General features: G+C 37.8%; 1 protein-coding gene across 1 annotated transcript; it reads left to right on the top strand.

Annotated features, from left to right (window-relative positions):
• Nucleotides 1-1,381: 1,381 nt before the first annotated feature.
• On the top strand, nucleotides 1,382-10,615 carry znf622.S (zinc finger protein 622 S homeolog; the record flags this gene model as incomplete). The annotated part of the gene is given in 6 exon segments (NM_001086032.1): nucleotides 1,382-2,010; nucleotides 2,338-2,604; nucleotides 4,077-4,239; nucleotides 6,660-6,772; nucleotides 7,145-7,288; nucleotides 10,166-10,615. Coding segments are annotated over 6 exon segments (1,416 nt in total). The 3' UTR covers nucleotides 10,294-10,615.
• Nucleotides 10,616-19,982: the final 9,367 nt, after the last annotated feature.

The raw sequence follows: 19,982 nt of genomic DNA, 5'->3' as shown, positions 1-19,982 counted from the left end.
ATTTTTGGCTAACTGAGTATATTAGAAACATGTTTTATTTTGCACAGCCTATCTATTTACCCAGTTTTTATTTTTACACTGAACAATTCCTTTAAGTTCTTATCTTATCAAACGGTCACAAAAGAATATCAAGTATGTATTCTGGGCTGTCTGCCAAGACGCAATTAAGTTAGAAACTTTGTATCTGTTTCTGGCTGTTCAGTGCAGCAGGTCAAAGAGAAACCCGGGACTTATCAGTACAAATCCGTGACAACTGGTTGAGCTGTCAAAAGCGGGTCTGTCCCGCTCAAAACAGAACAGTTGGGAGGTATGAGTAAAACACTAAGGGTATCAAATCAAATAAGTGTCTGGAATGTTCTAATAACTTTTCTACATTAAAGAGGACATTATAAAATTTTCCCTGTAAGTTTGGACAAATTTCTAAAGACATGAAAAAGTGCTTATCAATACATTACATATCTAAAACACAGATGCACATCTCTCAATCCCAGCAAACAGGGACACAATATACAATGGATGTACTCACAAATATGCCATGCATTCATACAATTCTAGCTGACAAGGGCACATTTTAAACAAAAAAAAACTGTGCCATTCACACTGTACACAAAACATGCAGGAAAATTAAAAGGGATGTACAGAGAAACACTTACCAAGGACATGTCCACAGTACCTCGGTCTCAGCAACTCCCCCTAATATCTCTGATTTACTCTAGAGTCCAATTCCAGCCGCACAAAATTTGGCAAGTTTTGAAAGTCCAAACCCACTGCAACTTCCAAAAGTAGCCCAAATCCGTACAGTGGCGGGTTTGGACATTTAAAACCCGCCACTACAGTCTCAAAACAGCCCAATTTGGCGGTAAACCTGGCAACCCTGTTCGTGGTCACATGACTCACTGAAACTTGTGTATTATAAATAATGTAAATATTTTGTAAAATATAAAAAAATTTAAGCCACTGAAGAGTTCCATGACCATATAAAATCTGAAGGCATTTTATAATAGCTGTACATGATTTCTTATAATGCAAGTTTCAGTGAGTCATTGGACATAAATTATGACTCATGGTATAGATATAAATGCGAGTGACTAGAAAAGAAAGTAAAGTTGGCAGTAGGGTCGGCAGTACTGGGTATAAAATGATGTGTCATGAGCCCATTAGGACTCTCTTACTAGTCCCTCAGTTGTAGCTTGTACCTTCCTAAACTATTTTATAATAAACTATACTTATCTTTCTAGTTATTTCCTCATAAAAATTTGCCTTTACCGTAGCAGTATATAAACAACATATAGCTATATCAGAATTGCATATGAGTGTATCCCTTATTGTGTAACCTTACCTGTGTTATTTCTATTGTTTTATGAATTTACAGCTACAGGATCCAGACTAAGAACCTGCATGTGCAAGACATGGCTTCTTATACATGCATCTCATGCCGGGTTGCTTTTGCAGACCCTGATATTCAGAGGGCCCATTACAAGACTGACTGGCACAGATACAACCTGAAAAGAAAAGTTGCTGATATGCCTCCAGTCTCTGCTGAGAATTTCCAGGAGAGGGTGCTGGCACAGAGAGCTGTGGTAGAGGAACAGAGTAAAGAGACAGCCACTTACTGCACAGCTTGCAGCAAGAGATTCGCTTCATTTAATACTTATGAAAATCATCTAAAGTCCAAGAAGCACTTGGATTTGGAGAAGAAGGCCACTGAAGCAATCACAAAGAAAGTGGAGCTAATGAATGAAAAGAATATAGAAAAGGGACTTCATCCTGAGAGTGTAGATAAAGATGCAATGAACACAGCTATTCAGCAAGCTATTAAAGCACAGCCCTCTGTGTCTTCAAGAAAGCAGCCAAATGAAGCTTCTGCTGCTGCATCTGGAAAGCAAGATGATGGGCGTGTTAGATCCCGACCAGAAAAACCACCCAGACAACAGTGGTATGAAGTACAAGCCAAGAGACTAGCATTAGAAGAGACTGAACATGATTTAGTAGTGGAGGATGAGGAGGAAGGTAATAAATACAAAATGGGTTAGGTTTGTGTCTTCTTTTGGAACTTTTTCAAAATTCAAAATTGACTTTTTCTGTTATTTACTTTGTAAACATGGGCCTTTGTGCCATATTCAGCTTGAATTGCTACCCTATGGCTAAATAGCAGCTCATTTATATAAACAGAAGTGTTTCTGAAGCAAACAGTATGTGTTTACCAGTTCAGAGTAACTCTACATTATATTGATATTACTGTTGCTTCCGGTTCATTATGCATATTCTGTACAGCTGTTCTTTAGCTAAGTCTGCTTCTGGATCAGTATTTTTGTTTGCCCTCTGTATATTTAATAGAAAGCTGGGATGACATGGAATCAGAAGAGGAGGATGAAGTGGATAGTGATGATGAAATGGAGCACATGAATGGACTAGAGGGAGAGGACGTCACTGCAAATGAGAGTGCATCACCAGTAGGAGCAATTCCTGTCACAGATTGCTTGTTCTGTTTGCACCATTCCCACTCCCTGATGAAAAATATAGCACACATGACCAAGGTTCATAGCTTCTTTATTCCAGATATAGAATATCTCCAGGATCTTCATGGTCTTATTAGGTACTTGGGTGAGTAATTTTGTTGCTAATAATGTTGGACCTAGTGAAAATTTGTTTAGATACTGTAATTTGTCAATGAAAATGTTGACCGAAAAGTTTAAGTCAGATTTATTTGTTACAAATTAATATGTTACTTTTTTAGCTAAAATAAATTAACACTAAGTAGTGTTATAGTTTATGAATAGAAAAATAATATATTTGTAGTATGACTATAGTTCAGGTCTTCTAGTAGGTTATCTGATTCTTATTTCAGTTACTTAAAGTAGCAATATACACTTGTATTCATCAAGAGAGAAAATAGGGTTGTGTGTGTGCTAGAAAGTCATCTATTCCTGTCATCCCAAGCTGTGGGGTCGGCCTCCACTGGGGGTTCTAAAGCTGTGGTGTTTGGGCAGAGTTGGACAGCAGCATGAAGTGTGAGATGTTGGTTCAATACTTAGTTACTTTGCAAGATATTTCAAGGACAGCCTGAAAGCCTTTATAGATTTGGATTAAACCTTTATTTTGCTTTTATGTTTATTTTTGTGATTATGGCAGACTAGTTGTACAATTATATTTCCGATTTCTGTAAATTTCATATTAGGGGTTCAGATTTTGGGACATGCGAAAGTAACAGTTAGATTGAGCAAAAGAGAATAGGAGAGCAGAAGGTGAATTTGTTGAATGAGTTAAGATAGGTATTCACGCACTAATATAAGTTTCTTACGATTTTTGGTATGCTTATGGTAGCTTAAGATTCCAAGTGATGTACTATGGGTATGGGTTGAAATCTTGAGTTCTTCTGGAATCTGCGGGTTTTAAATTTCTGCTTATGTACCATGTCAGACAGTGCATGGTGCATCTGCAGGTGAGCAAGTGAAAAGGAGCTACAGCTCTTTGTATGAACATACCATCTGTAGACTCTTGTACTTTCTTTTAGCAGAAGACAAAAAGAGAAAGGAGGGGACTTAAAAAGAAATGGGCCAGTAAGGGTCTAAGGTGGACACTATTTTTTACTCTACAGAACATAGCAATGTTACATCTGTTTTCTTTCTTTCCTACATAAGAACATTGACACTCATAATTCTTACCTGGTCAGCTAATAAAGGACTGCTCGGGGGGGGGACCCTAAGAAGAGTAAGCAGAAAAGTCAAGTGAATGGATGAATGACTGAGTAGGAGAAAGAAGGGCAGAACAGAGGGAAAACTGGATAAGGGTAGAGGTAAAAATATGCCTGAGGGAGAGAATACATAAACTCTAGGGTTGTGAGTTCCAAAAGTCACCAACACCTGAGTGCTGAAGTGTATATCCTAAAATATTAAGCAAATGTAGTTGACAAAATCCAAATGCTTTGACATCCTCTATATGACCTATGATATTCTATTATTGTTTTATGTATAAGACAGTGGAATAAATTCTGTGTATCATTAAAAAGCTTTTTGGTCCGCAAAGCAAAATACATATGTGTGGTCTGTAATCACAGCTGAATATTACTGTTCCAGGGGAGAAAGTCGGCGTGGGGAAAATTTGCCTCTGGTGTAACGAGAAGGGGAAGTCTTTTTACAGCACAGAATCTGTTCAAGCTCACATGAATGACAAGAGTCACTGTAAACTCTTCACTGATGGAGATGCTGCCCTTGAATTTGCTGATTTCTATGATTTTAGGTAAGAAAGGCAAAAATGGAAGATATATTGTGGTTACTCAATTCATAACATAAATTGCATTATTTTGTTCACTAGCAGATAAAAATACATATGTTAGTGTTCTTTGGAAAAAGATAAAATCAAAGAAAATAAATACCCCTGCATTAGTTTTCCTTGCACTTTTGACTTCTCACTTTGCCTTTAGCATTTAGGGCAGTGACACCTGGTGCATTTTGTCTTGACTGCAAAATGCCAGAAAATAGTATGCCATGGGGAATACAGAGAATCGCCTCTGCTAAAACACTCTAATCATGTAATTGCTCAAAATTGCTTTTGTACACATCTTTTTGTGTTTACTTGATTTGTGATTCCCCCTATCATTGCATGGTATTTTCTTACATGTTGTACCTACAAAATGCTGGAGACAAAAGGTACCATGTGTCATTGCCCTAAAACAGTGTACGGTGTTCTGTGCAGTAAATCATGATTGCCTAATGCTATTGCTTCATCTAAGCGGCTAGAAAGCATATATGTATTTGTTTATGAAATATCATGCAGATAGACTTTGATTTCCCTATTTTAAATCCCTAGTTGTACAGAGTGGCACACCTCAGGTGATTAATAATGCACAGGCAGCATTTATGATACTGGTTGCCCACCAGTCACATATAAAATCTAATTAAAGAACAGTAACACCAAAAAATCTAATGGTTTTTAACGAATGACAATACAATGTACTGTCGCCTAACAGTCCATAAGACTCCTCCTCCCCTTTGGATAACACAGCAACCCCCACCACATAATAAAACACATTAGGACCCCCTAACAATAATTTCCAAATGCTATCAAACCCCCAGAACAAACCCTATCAGGCTCACATCCCACAGCTAGTGTAGGGCAGACAGAGTAGGGCACACAAGGAGCATAGGGCAGGTAGAGTATGGCACACACAGGGAACATAGGGAAGGCAGAGAATGGCACACACGGAGCAAAGGGAAGGCATAGTATGACACACAGAGAGCATAGGGACCGCTGAATGGGTGAACAATGTAGGTACTCAGTCTGGGTCTTAGGTGTGACCAGAATATGGCTTTAGGGGTGTGAACAGTACATGGCATTGTGAACAATGCAGGAATTAATTGTCTGAATTTGAGCTGTAAACAATGAAGGGGCCAGTTAATCTCCGTACCTTTTACATTTTACACAAGGTATACAGACACAGCAGGCCACACAAAGGGGGGGCTGGCCTGAGGGCTGCCAGTTGGACAGCACTGGTTTATATAATCCAGCTGCTGTGTAGCCATTCAAGCACAGGACACACAGTAGAAAACCGATAAGTATTGATGAATCTGATTGTATACTACAGAGCTAATCTGTTATCTGATGGGTATTCTGTGCCTTTTCTTCTTTTTCCAGCTTGAATGGCTTCCCCAATGACCACACAGCAGCTTGTTTATATAAACTATAGTAGTCTTTCTGAAGCAAACACAACAATTTTACCAGTGCAGCATAACACTACATTATATTTACATTACGTTAAAACACTTTATTTTCCTTTAAAGGTGTTAGTAATGCTTGGAATAACTGAGGAATATCATAACAACATTAAATCTTGTTTTAGTTAAAGGAACAGTAACGTAAAAAAATAAGTGTTTTAAAGTAATGAAAATATAATGCAGTGTCAGTTGATTACAGGGCTAGTATGGAGTTGATGGCAGCCAAGAACGAACACAATTACTTGAAGTTCGATAAAATATGGTCTGTCTGGCAGTCTTTCCGAAACCCGGCCCCGCGGGCTACCTCATGACTCTGGAGGGTTGAGTGAATTTGGGTTGATTTGACCACAATCTGTAATAGGCGGACATACCTGGTGACCTGGTTGCTCTAAATGACCTTGTTGACCTAGTTAATAGTTGTACTGTATTCTCAGGTATTGATTGTACATGTGATACTGCTGTATCTTATGACATTTTGTGATGAGACAATACGATTGTAATGTACAATATATGCCTTTATTTTGTATGGAGATATACCGTGAAAAATAAAGAGAAGTTTAAAAAAAAATATATATAATGCAGTGTTGCCCTGCACTGGTAAAACTGCTGTGTTTGCTTAAGAAACACTATTATTGTTTATATAAATAATCCGCTGTGTAGCAATGGGCGCAACCATTCAAAGGAGAAAAGGCTCAAGTTACACAGCATAGATAGCAGATAAGCTCTGTCTGTCTAATGGTGTTATCTGTTATCCATTAGTTAACCTGTGCCATATAGTCGTTTTTCAATTTCCGCCATTGCTCCACAGTAGCTTGTTTATATGAACTATAGTAGTGTTTCTGAAGCAAACAGATCAGTTTTACCAGTGCAGGGCAACAATAAATTTTTTGGTGTTACTGTTCCTTTAACTCCTATTTCATTAAACTCATGTTTTATATTTAACAGGTCCAGCTATCCTGACCACAGAGAAGGAGAAGATATAGAGATGACTGAAAAAGAAGGATCTGATAAAACTCTAGAATATGATGATGACGCTATGGAGTTGATATTGCCCTCAGGTAAGGCACATGGAATGTGAACCTACTGGCTAAAAATGGTCACTTTTCACTTAAATTTTAGTTGCGTTTAGCAATATGTCGCTTGCTACAGTCCTCTCACAGAGAATAACAAATCAAAATTCCTGTTTTACTAAATGGGAATTGTGGTTCCAGTGGCATAGTATAGCACAACTCGCCAACTATCATATTGATATTTTAAAAAGTGGTTCACTGTCCCATGTAAAAATATATAGGCATATAAGTGACCCCATTCAAGAAAGTTACTTGGTTTTTTTTTCATGTTCATGGCAACTCTGGAATCTAACAAAAAAACTAAAATGTAGGACGATCGAGGTTTGGTTTAAATTCTGCATGTCATATTTCTGTATCCAGGTTCTCGAATAGGGCATCGTTCACTGATGAGATATTACAAGCAAAAATTTGGAATATCCAGGGAAGTGGTGGTTTCCAAAAACCAAAAATCTGTGGGACGTTTATTGCAGCAATACAAGGCTCTAGGATGGACAGGTGGGACGGGTAAGTTATCTATTTTCATTATTTACAGAATTGAAACTAATCTAATACTTCACCTTACTGATGATGTCTGATTTATAGAATCAGACATTTTGCATTGGACACAATTGTATTTTAGACTAGCCCTCACCATTTCAGTAACACCTGCTTTGACACCTTAATGGCTCAAACATAGAAACTTAAAATACCTGGAAATGTCAAATATGCAGTGCTGGCTGCCATGTCACTGACAGCCGACGCCATAAAATTCAGGATCTATGATAGGCAACATATACGAAAGCAAATTTGCAATTGGAAAGTAATAATACATTGTCAGCTCTCTGGAATATTGGCGCTTTAATACCTGTTATTAATAATAATGTATAATGAAGCAGTATAATGTATAATGAAGCAGTATAATTCTTAAATAATCAGATTAAAGTTGAGTGTAGGACTGGCCATACCAGGGATGACTTTGACGTAGTTGACCATCTTAAATATATAACAATATATGGACAAACGAGGTAAGGCATTTTTTGGTATCTTAAGGCACAAAATGTCCCAATGCTTTAAATATAGTATTAATGGGTTGAGTGCAGAGGACTCTTGTATTTGTCTGTATAAATTTTGTGGTCGCAGCCTCATTGCACCCTGCTTAATATTTTTAAGAATTAGTGCTGAGCACAACTTTCCCTTGTTTGTTATCATTTATACAGGAGCTGTGGTGAGCTCCATGTTGTAGCTCCCACCCTTTCCAACTATAGTCAGGTGATCCCACTGGTGGCCAATAAAAGGGCAACCAAGTTTGGGAATTTTAACCTTGAAAAGAGCAAGTAAGTTGCAGGTAAAACTTAGTCCCTGTGTAAAATGTATAATGAAGCAATATAATTCGTAATGAATCAGATGCAAATTTGAGTGTAGGAATGGCCAGATACAGGATGACTTTAACGTAGTTTGCCAGCTTAAAGGGCAAGGCATTTTTTGATAGCTTTAAGGTGGCAATAGACACACCGATAATATTGTTCAGAAAAATTTTGGTACAATATTTGGTGCGTGTATTGTGGGAGACAACTGATATTGGTCAGCGTGTCAATCGGGCTGGCCCGAAAATTTTGATCTGGCTCCTTTGATGGCCCTCGAACATCAACCATTGTTAGTGCTGAATCTTCAGATACAGGTAGAATACTATTGTTTCTACCTGTGTATCTGATGATTCAGCTCTACACACGTGTATTGAAATGAACAATCTTTCTTGGAAAGATCATAATTGTAACGTCTATGGCCACCTTATGGCACAAAATGTCTTAATGTCTTAAAAATATTGTTAATGAGTTGAATACAGAGGAATTCTTATATTTGTCTCTATGACACAGCCTTATTGCAATCCTGCTAAATGTTATTTAAAAATTAGTGGTGAGCACAACTTTCCCTTGTGCCATTGGTTCAACAAGGAATCTCCTATATTAGGGACCAAAGTCATTTTTACAAGAAACCGAATGCAGTTCAGATTGACAATTGGGATAGTATAGTGTTGGGGACATTGGATGTCTCCTCATCATACACATTTATACCAAATAGGGATGGAGTCGAAGCTAGTGCCAAGCTATAGAGGGCAAGTCATTTGTATGGAAAAACTGAAATTAACTTTTTTACTGAAACTTTTGGAGATCATCCTAGTGGAGAACTATTTTAGGTTTAAGAGTGATTTTTATTTGTAGTTACAGGGACCTCGGTGGGTTCAAACGTCACCCCTTCATTTGCCAACTCCTTTATGCTCAGGCAAGAGGAGGAACATATATATCGACATGTATCGTTCACTGACCACTGTGTGGTATGGTGGCGCTACATCAATGATGTGTTCATTTTATGGTGAGGCGGCGTTGATTCCTTATCGCGATTCCAATAAGACCTAAATGGAATGCTCCCAAACATTATTTATACATTACACGTGGATGTTGAGTCTATACAATTTTGGGACGTGAAGATTACTAAGGGTTTGAATAGATTCAATATGGGGCTATAATCGAAACCGACTGACAGGAATCAGTTGTTAGTTACACCCTAATCATATTAAAAATTCTATTCCTATTTTCACTAGTTGAAAAGATAGTTAGTGAGCCTGATAGTAGGAACCAACAGTTGAATGAAATCTATAAGAAGGTCAGGACACAGGGTTATCCTCCATACATTTCCTATTCGGGAAATAGGGCATTACCACTTTTCAGACACTAAGGAACATGCTCATACAGGCGAGCAACAAATCTGAGTACTGTCTGCTGTTTTTCAGTATATAAATAAATGTGCGTTTCTGTAGGCTGAGCTGTCAAAGCTTCTGATCACTTAATGAGATACCTAAATCCTACTAAGAGAGAATATTGCTCAGAAGAAAATCTTAAGGGTTTTCTGCTTATCCTGTATCAAGTGCATATAGGTGCAAAGTACTAAATAAACGTTTAACTGAAATGAGCAGCTCTTTGCGCATGCCAAATTGAGTGCACAATAAGAAAGGTTGATTATACCTGACAGGTAGTGATCCCTTACATGTAATGCTTCTTTATACAATTACTATGGTTAAATTTACTTGGTTAGAATTACAATTCTAATGTGTTAAAGAGTTAGTGATGGTTTGGATTTTCTTGTTCTGCTTTTCAAAACCTTATACTGTTTTCAGGATAGTCTTTAAACAAAAAGCACAGCTGGCTCCATCAGTAGCATATAATAATCTATGTAACTCCTTTACTTGCTGAACCACTTGCATTCAAAGTTTCCTATCCTGAAAAAAAGCACATTATTGGAAGTAAAGCAGGTTTCATACCACTGATGTATTGCATTTCTCTTTTCCATTGTAGTCACATTATATCTTTATGAGGTTGTTCATTACAAATTGTTTCCATTCCAAAGGTTCCATCGTTCAGCGTGGGCGTGATATGCAGTATGTGCAAAGGATGAAGTCCAAATGGATACTAAAAACTGGAATGAGTAATAATGCTACAAAGCAGATGCACTACAGACCACAAGTCAGATTTTGATTTTGTGATGACTCTGAGAATGGATATCTGTTTGAACTGAAAGCACTATGCTGTTTAAGCATGTTCATGTACTGTAAAACATGGCAGCTGCTAGAACTACTGCTGGTATGGCTGCACTGTATACAAGATTATCATTCAGAATTATTTTTTAAGCAGTTAGCCCCAATACTGGATGCAGTCAAAATTGGGTTGTTAAAGATGAACATGCTGAATGATAGTGCCAATGTCCGTTGTAACATTTCTGCATCAATGGCGTTTATGAATATTTTTAAATTGTTTGAAAATCCAAAATAATCCAAAATAAACTGAACATGAAGTAAAAGGTTTTAATTAATGCAGTCAATAACATATCATGGCTAAAACTATTGTTAATGCTATGTGCAGCTTGTAATAAATAAACATATCTTCAAAAGAGATTTTTGTTCCCAATATAGTTGAAAGTTTTTTCACAGAAGTTTCAGGCCCAGTTAATCTATTTAGTGTTTAAATGAAAACTGCTCTTTCCAGTTCTTTCTTTTGGGACATCTTCACAAGTACTGGTATTCAAATAACCTCAGGATTATTTCTGAAATAGACAAGTTCTGTGTAATATAGTTTCCCTGTCTGCTGTTTAAGAGTAACAAATAATAAGGAGAATGTAGGAAGCGTAGCTCACCAGTTCAGCGTCTTCGAAGCACGTCTCCCCTCCAGTAGGTGCATACACTCCCAACTCTACACAGGACAGGATGAGTTCAGTACTGCGGCCCTCAGCTGGAAAAAGTAGGAGGCGTATGTTGCTTCATCCAATGTGGCTTTATTAAAGCAAACAGCTTGACATACAGTGGCATACAATAGTGCAGTTCAGCCTATGCCTTTCGTGCCCAGAGCACTTCATCAGAGTACATGATCTTCAAGGGGCACATAACTGGAGAAAGTACAGCCTTTGTTTCATTAATGTAATTCATTATTACTAGAGCTGAATTGTCAGATATACAGGTAGAAACAATAGAATTCTACCTGTCCGTTCAGTAGGTTGATGTTCGGATGCCACAATCAGATTTTCTGACCTGCCCGATGGACAAGCCGACTGATATCCTTGTCTTCTGCCAATATCAGTCCGCTCGTCTCGTGCCATACACGCACAGAAACTTTGTTTTGCACGATATTATCTGTGTGTTAATGGCCACCTTTACACTGATTCCCCAGGAAGATTGAGGGTTGGGTTAGCATCCAACCAGGGATAGTGGGATAGTTTTGTTAACAAGAGTTACCCTTTCCCCCTCCAGATTAGGGTGAGGGCTGCAAAAGTTGCTGAGAAGAAACTTCAGGCACTAAAGCTGGTCATAGATGTTGAGATTTTTAAAAGATCAGATCCTGATCGTGAGACCACGATCTTCTCAGAACAATCGTACGAATTGACCATCAACTAAAAAGACCAATTTGCCAGGAAAACAAAGGGGAGCTGCCTGCTTGGCCCTGCAAACAGATAGATTGCACTGGGACTGACAAAGATTTTTTGACCTGGCCGATCAATTTCCCGACAAATGTCGGCTGAAAAATCGTAAGATGTACGATCGTTCGAATACCACTAACTGCACGATAATTTCGAAGGATTGGTCGGGCTTCCCTAAAATCGGTCGTACTGCAAGAAGAATCGTCGCGTAGCTTTAGAGTCTGGCCACACGGGCAGATTCGGGGAGATTAGTTGCCAGGTGACATCTCCTCGATCTGCTTTCCCCTGCCTTCCACCGGCTAAAATGAAAATTGCCTGGGGGCAGGCACTCGGAGCATTTCGTTTTCTGAAGTCACCCATGATTGCCTCACGAGGAAACTTCCGGCTACTTCGGAAAACAAAGTGCTCTGAGTGCCTGCCCCCAGGCGATTTTCATTTTAGCCGGCAGAAGGCTGGGGAAGGCAGATTGGGGAGATTAGTCGCCACGAAGAAGAGATTTGTCGCCTGGCAAGTAATCCCCCTGAATCTGCCCGTGTGGCCAGACCTTTAGAGTGGCATTCTGTATTTCTTTACCTGGAAATACAGCCATCCTTTATTGCATGGTACATATAGGCAAATGAAGCCTGTAAGTTTTTCTAGCTCTGTTCACATTTGTGTAAATATTTTTAGTTTTCATTTATACAACTTCTGCGCGCACAACCTTTCAGTAGGGCCAGAGTATATCCAGAGGGTGAACACAGTCTTCTCAATGAGACAATCGGTCTTCATTGCATTTGTACAGATTTAGAACCTTTGCTGCAGCTATTAATTAGCCATTATTCCATAAATAATTAGCCAGCATTGCTCACATAATTACAATTATGAAAAAGGCTCAAGGAGATTTTTGCTACAGAGAGATATTAATAAGAAATGACTTCATTTATAGTTCATGTTGATTCTCTTTGGAACATAATTATGTTTTGCCTTTCATTAATTTAAGACAAGTACTGGCTAGATACACAATTATTCGAATAACTATTCTATTTCTCCCTGCTATGAATACAAACAGAAAAAAGGAAACTCTTTTTATGTAAACCCTAATTTGCCCAAAAATACTCTTTTGTTTACAGGAAGAAAAGATAATAACATTTTTAATTGTGAGTGTCAAATAATATATTTTAGGGATCAGTTTCAGAAATAATGTTATAATATCACAAATGCAATACTGTAGCTTAAATGTTTTGTTACTCCCTTATTGAGCTGGTATCAGCTGGAAAGGAGGTCAGTGGGCATTTTTTTCTATTTTATGCATTAAATGCATTAGTGTTAATGGACATTTTTGTTCCTGTGTTTTTCATGGTGGAAAAATTCTGGCATAAATAAATCCTGCAGTTTTTCTGGTAAAATGAAATGTATGGCAAAATTCTAATACTGCCATTGACCTTTTTTTTTTTTTTTCACGAAAAGCCAGAGTTTTCCAGGGAAACTGTTCCCTACACTAAAGAGCACCCTTAGCTTGCCTGCACCTGGATCCATTGCATTGGCCGGGTGCAGCCACATGCAGTGGATAGCTGCACCAAAATGCAAACTCTCATATTTTGACACTAAAATCTGATGGGTGTTTTTCCACATTTTGATCCATTGGTGCAAAATATAATTAAAAGAAGAAAAAAATTGTAGATCATACAAGATTTAGTATATCTAAGAAATGCTCTTCCTGCCACTGTATTACAGCCAATTGTATTTAGTATTAAAATTACTTAGAGTGAAATCATCTGCCATTAAGCCTCATTAAAACGAATGCCAGTCTACTGAGAATTGTTAGACATCCTGAAATTTGTGTCCATCACAACCCTTCCCCACCCCATACCTGCATTGGTTTGGTTGTATGAGAATAAAAATTATATTTGCCTCTTAAAGGGGTACTTCCCCTTAAAATGACTTTTAGCATGATGAAGCCTGTGGCATCCGAAGAAATAGTTCAAAATCCTATAATATGATGTCATGCAAAATAAACTTCACTTACACTATATAAACTACAGTATTTAAATCTTGTTTATTTTAGTCTTAGTATTCATAATCACAGCATCTTATCTCCCACATATCATTAGTTAACCAGATAAAAGAACAAAAATAATATGAAAGCCAGGGGTCCGCTGAACAGTTTGATACCAAACGTACATAGGTTTAACAAAGTGCATGGCATGTAACGACCCCAAAATCTACCTTGTGCATACTTATTTGATGACTTACATTTACCCTTATTTATAAACACTGCTAGATTTATGTTTGGTAAAATCTAAAAAAAAATTATGTTGACCCCTGAAAACCATATATTTTTAGAAAGTACACATTCTGACGAATCCAATATTGGTAATTTTGTCTTTCTTACATTTTTTTATGACCTTTCTGTAAACGCCTAAAAATATTTCAATTTGCTGCATTTATCTCACCCAATCTCTTACATACATTGGTAGACCACCCTAAATATGAACACCAAGGGCCTACTGAACAGTTTGATGCCCAATATGCATAGATATACCAAATGGATGGCACATACAGACCCCAAATGACCCCAATTCACCTTCTGTAAACAAAGACACCAGACTGCATATTATGTGCCGCAAGACCATCTAACAGTACAAAGACCCCCAAAAACAATATATTTTTGGAAATTGCACATTCTGTCTAATACAACATTTCTAAAAATGCCTTTCTACTCCAAACTATGAAACTGCAAAGCAATGCTAAAATAAACATAACGAACTACAATGCAAGCATAAAACTGCAATAAAATCACAAAAATCAAATACAATTAGGCAGATCAATGAAATAAAAAAATAAATGATCCAACAGCATGGTTAGCATTCAGATTACTTGATCCAGTAATCAGGCTGTGAAATAAACAGTTTTAGGGGAGAAACATGAGGCAAAATTATAAAATGAAGAACTAAAAAAAAAAAAAAAAAGAACCGTAAAAAACATAGTATGTGTGTGAAAGGCAAAACAAAAAAGCTAACTTTAGTAAAATGTGTAGTGTGTGTGTAAATGTGTGCAGGGTGGTCCTTGGCAGCATTGCGGGCCCCAGGATCACAGACCCCGGGCAGCAGAAAGTGAGGTCCTGCATGGAAGAGGTAAAAGTCGGTTCCTGTGACGCAGCCTGGAAGCCCCCTTGGCTCATTGCCTAGGGGGTTGTGTCCTCTGCTGTAAGTGGTAGTCCTTTTAAAAGCGCAGAACATATGTAACACATTCTTGGCGCTTAGTACACTTGCCTGCCAGCACATATCTTGGTAGGCAAATTTGAAAAGGACTTTTATTATACAGGTTTTTATGTCTGGGTGACAGGTCCACTTTAAGGCAATTTTTGTTCCTCAGCTCTCAGCCTTGGAATTTTAATCTAATTGGAGATCCTTAATTATTATAGCTACCCGTAGCATAATATAAATATAAGCAACAACTGATAATAGCTAATTCAGTTCAGTTCAAAAAAACATTTAACAGCAACTTGTTGATTATTAACAGTGTAACTTTGTATCTGTTATAAAGAAGAAATCTAATCTTAATAATGATCTTATGATCCCAACCAGTACATGGCACAATTGCAAATTATGCCATTATTATACATCCTCTTAAGGGGAGGTATTATTTCTTATAATTAGGGACTTCAAATAGTCATACCCTGGGTAGATCTTCACAGAGAGCCCAAGCCTATCCCACTCAGTAGGGGAGATGTCTTTCTTGTTTACTGAAACCAGTCAAAGCTTAAAGGGGAACTATCATGAAATTGAAAATGCAATCCTTCTCTATTCACTCTCTTCATTCACTCTTCATGTAGGTGTCTGATATCTCAATCTGTACATGCAGGATTTATGCCAAACTCTGTTATTTTGTTAGATTTTGTTTGTGCTGGAGTCAGTTATTTCAGTTAGCTCTAACATAACTGCTAGAAAAGGAGCCCCCCCCCCAAAAAAAGATATATTGAATCTAGCTGTCAATCAATTCTGACACCCAACTCCTGGAAGAAGACAGAATGAAGAGAAATAGATGCTGAGAGAGGAAAAGTGAAGAAAAACTTCATTATTTCAAAAACAACATTTTGATGATGATAGTTCCCCTTTAAGAGAAATGCCATGCATGTAGTTCTATACTATGTATAGGTATGTACTTTGTGCTTTTCTCTGTAAACAACTTGCACACTTGTGAACAGCTGAAAGTCGATAACTTAAACTACACAAATTTAATCCCCAGCAGTTATTTATTTTGCCTTTTTCAGTGTAGAATATAACATTCATGACAAATATGGTATAAAAATATTGTACAGTGTAACTGATTTGGGTTTTACATCTATCACTTGACAAACCATTATCATAAAGGAGACAAGTATAAATCTGACAGCCTTGTTTAGCAATAGTTGACCCATAATATATATTTATATAATACAAAACATTATTTAAATTGTAGTCTTATAAATTGTGCTTAGTGATGTCATCAGCTTTCATCTGTACTTAAGAATGTAATCTGTCACGTGACTCACTAAAACGTGTCTTATAATAAATGCACTCACCCTTCAGCCTCATGCTTTAATATGATCATGGAATATGAATATGATCTGCTCAAATAAAATCCACTGAAATGCTGCTGTGCTGTTGCAGTACATGTTTAATAGGATAAGAATTGAAGTAGATAGATGGACTGCTAAGTAGGGAAGCCCTGGGCAGTAAACCAAAGCTGTCTCCTTTATGGTAATGATTTTATCAAATCACTGAAATGCCAAGACAAATTTTATATATATATATATATATATATATATATATATATATATATATATATATATATATATATATATATATATATATAAATAACGAAAGAAAAAAGATGCACACCAGGGTTTGTGTACAAAAGATTAAAAATCCATATTTATTAGATTACATTAAAAAATTCGGCCAACGTTTCGGTCTGCTCCTAAGACCTTTATCAAGACCATATTTTTAGTACATCCACCATGTTTAAATAGCTAAAAACATGTGACTCACCCAATTGTGCACACCCCCGCAATCATGTGACCATAAAGAGTCCAACACCAGATAGGAAACAGGTATATGTGATTACTGCAAAGTATAAAAAACTTTTGTTACTTAAAAGTTGATACAAAGTAAAACAAAACATACAGACTGATCAATGTGGAAACTTTTGTCAGAGCTTAATGGCAACTATGTAGCTTATAAATCATATTTAGCGCTGATTTAGAAAGCATAGGAAAGAACAATATTCATTCAATCCTGTAGGGGCAACAGTGTTTAGTTTGCGGATCCAAAAGGTTTCACGCTGCAATAGCAATCTAGATCTGTCTCCACCTCGCTTCAGGGGTGGGATATGATCGATGGCAATAAATCTAAATGTGGGCAATCTATGACCTTTTTCTAAAAAATGTTTCGCCACAGGTTTGGTAGTATGGCCATCCCTGAAGGCTGTACTGATGGCAGAGCGGTGCCCGTCCATCCTTAGCCGCAATGTTTGGTCTGTTTTGCCTACGTAGGATAGCCCGCAGGGACACGTGATCAAATATATCACGTGAGTGGTGGTACATGAAATGTGATGTCTGATATTTAATCGTTTGCCAGTTTGGGGATGAAAAAATGATGTGCCCGGGCTCATATATCTACAGGATGTACAGTTTGGACATCTAAAACAACCGGGTTTCAGTGTACTCAACCAACCCCCTGGTTTTTTTGAATAGCACATTGTCGGATCACTCTTGACCAACAAGTCTCTTAGGTTTGTACCCCGTTTGTAAGACAACATTGGGGGTCCTGTTACCACTTGTCTTAAAGATTTATCAGCCTCAATGATTTTCCACTGATCACGTAAAAAATTACTGGCCACATCGGCACATGTGTTATAAGTGGTGGTAAAGGTAAGTCTAGGTTCCTTTTGTGGTGGCACACCTAGGTTCCTTTTGTGGTGGCACACCTACATCCGCTATCCTTTGTCTGGCGGTGGAAAGGGCCTGGTGTAGCAACCTATCCGGATAACCACGCTCACTAAAGCGGAGCCACATCTCCCCAAGTTGACATTCAGCCATATGTTTATCAGAATTGTTTCTCAGTACCCTACAAAATTGAGAAATCGGAAGGGATTTTTTCATTGGGGGGTGGATGACAACTCTCATAATGAAGGAGTGTATTTTTGTCCGTCGGTTTTCTGAAAAGAGTAAAATCCAATTTATTGTTATACAGTTTCAATTCAATATCCAAAAATTGAATTGTATTGGGGTGTATTGTATAAGTAAATCTTACCGGACTATCCAATGCATTAAGCTCATTAACCATCTCAATGAATTCATCATGGGACCCACGCCCGATGATTAACATATCATCGATGTAGCGTTTAAAGAGAAACATCTTTTCGGCAAATCGTGGAACTATATGGCATTGCTCATAGTGGTGCATGAACAAATTAGCATATGCAGGCGCCATGGCCGCCCCCATCGCTGTCCCAGATGTTTGTAAATAAAAATTATTTTCGAATCGGAAATAATTTAGGGTTAATGACAATTCAAGTAGTTCTAATACAAAAGGAATAGGTGGACCAATGTATACTGTCGACTCCGAAAGAGCTTGTTCAATAGTAGCTAAACCTGCCATATGGGGAATGATGGTATACAGGCTTACCACATCCATAGTTGCCAACAGGTATGGCACATCCTGTGTAAAAGATACATTTTTAATGCAATCCAAAAGGTGAGGTGTATCACGTAAGTATGTAGGGGTAGCACAGACAACCGGTTGTAATAAACTATCCAAATAGATCCCTATTGGATGTAGTAGCGAATCGCGGCCAGAGACTATCGGGCGGCCAGGGGGCGAGGATAAGCTCTTATGTACCTTGGGTAGCGTGTATAGCACTGGGCATTTAGGGAAATTTTGTTTCAGAAAATCCCCAAGAGTGTTATCTATTATGTTCACATCTATGGACTTATCTATCACAGCATCCACTTTGGCTTTAAACTTATTGACCGGGTCACCGGTTAACTGTTTGTATACCACAGGGTCAGATAGCTGATTCATAATTTCAAGACGGTAGTCCTTGTAATTCATAATAACTATGCCCCCACCCTTGTCCGCAGGCCGTATCACAATATTAGTGTCAGACATTAGAGTCTTGATGGCCTCACGTTCTGCCCTAGTAATATTGTCATTCCGTACATTCATGGTACCCCGTGTGCCATCAAACATTTCAATTCCTTGTTTATACAACTTTATAGTGGGGTTAGTCAATGGAGGAGTAAATTGGCTTTTCAACTTTAAGGATGTAGTCGGAATGAAATTACTTGTTGTGTCCTTAAAGTACTCTTTAAGAGAAAGTGTGCGGCAAAATTTGAAACAATCAATTTCCCAATTGAAGTGGTCAAAATGGCAAGAGGGAACAAATGACAAACCTCTTCGTAGAAGGTGTAGCTCCGATGCTGTCAGCGAGTGTTGGGATAAATTAAAGATCGGCAATTCTAGTCCCTGTGCCGACCTCTGCCTCTTGTTGCCCCTCCGCGTGCGGCACTTCTTGTACGACCGCGACCTGTTGGTGGGCGATCCGTCATCTGAGTTGTGGTATCTAAAAAAATGGGAGCTACAAACACTGTTGCCCCTACAGGATTGAATGAATATTGTTCTTTCCTATGCTTTCTAAATCAGCGCTAAATATGATTTATAAGCTACATAGTTGCCATTAAGCTCTGACAAAAGTTTCCACATTGATCAGTCTGTATGTTTTGTTTTACTTTGTATCAACTTTTAAGTAACAAAAGTTTTTTATACTTTGCAGTAATCACATATACCTGTTTCCTATCTGGTGTTGGACTCTTTATGGTCACATGATTGCGGGGGTGTGCACAATTGGGTGAGTCACATGTTTTTAGCTATTTAAACATGGTGGATGTACTAAAAATATGGTCTTGATAAAGGTCTTAGGAGCAGACCGAAACGTTGGCCGAATTTTTTAATGTAATCTAATAAATATGGATTTTTAATCTTTTGTACACAAACCCTGGTGTGCATCTTTTTTCTTTCGTTATTTGGATAATTTTGCCCTTGAAGATAGCACCCAGGTATCAACTCAGAATCATGCATTACGGTGTGCGTTAAGAACTTCAGGACTATATATAATTTAATACCTTGGCAAGATATTCTTTTCAGCACCCGATTTAAATTTGTTGTATAATTATTTTTTGATTTTTTACTAAGTTTATTCAACATAAGATACTGCTAAAGACAAGTACTCCTGA

This window comes from Xenopus laevis, chromosome 6S, assembly GCF_017654675.1.
Source record: "Xenopus laevis strain J_2021 chromosome 6S, Xenopus_laevis_v10.1, whole genome shotgun sequence".
Taxonomy (NCBI): domain Eukaryota; kingdom Metazoa; phylum Chordata; class Amphibia; order Anura; family Pipidae; genus Xenopus; species Xenopus laevis.
This window is presented reverse-complemented; position numbering and strand designations above follow the sequence as displayed.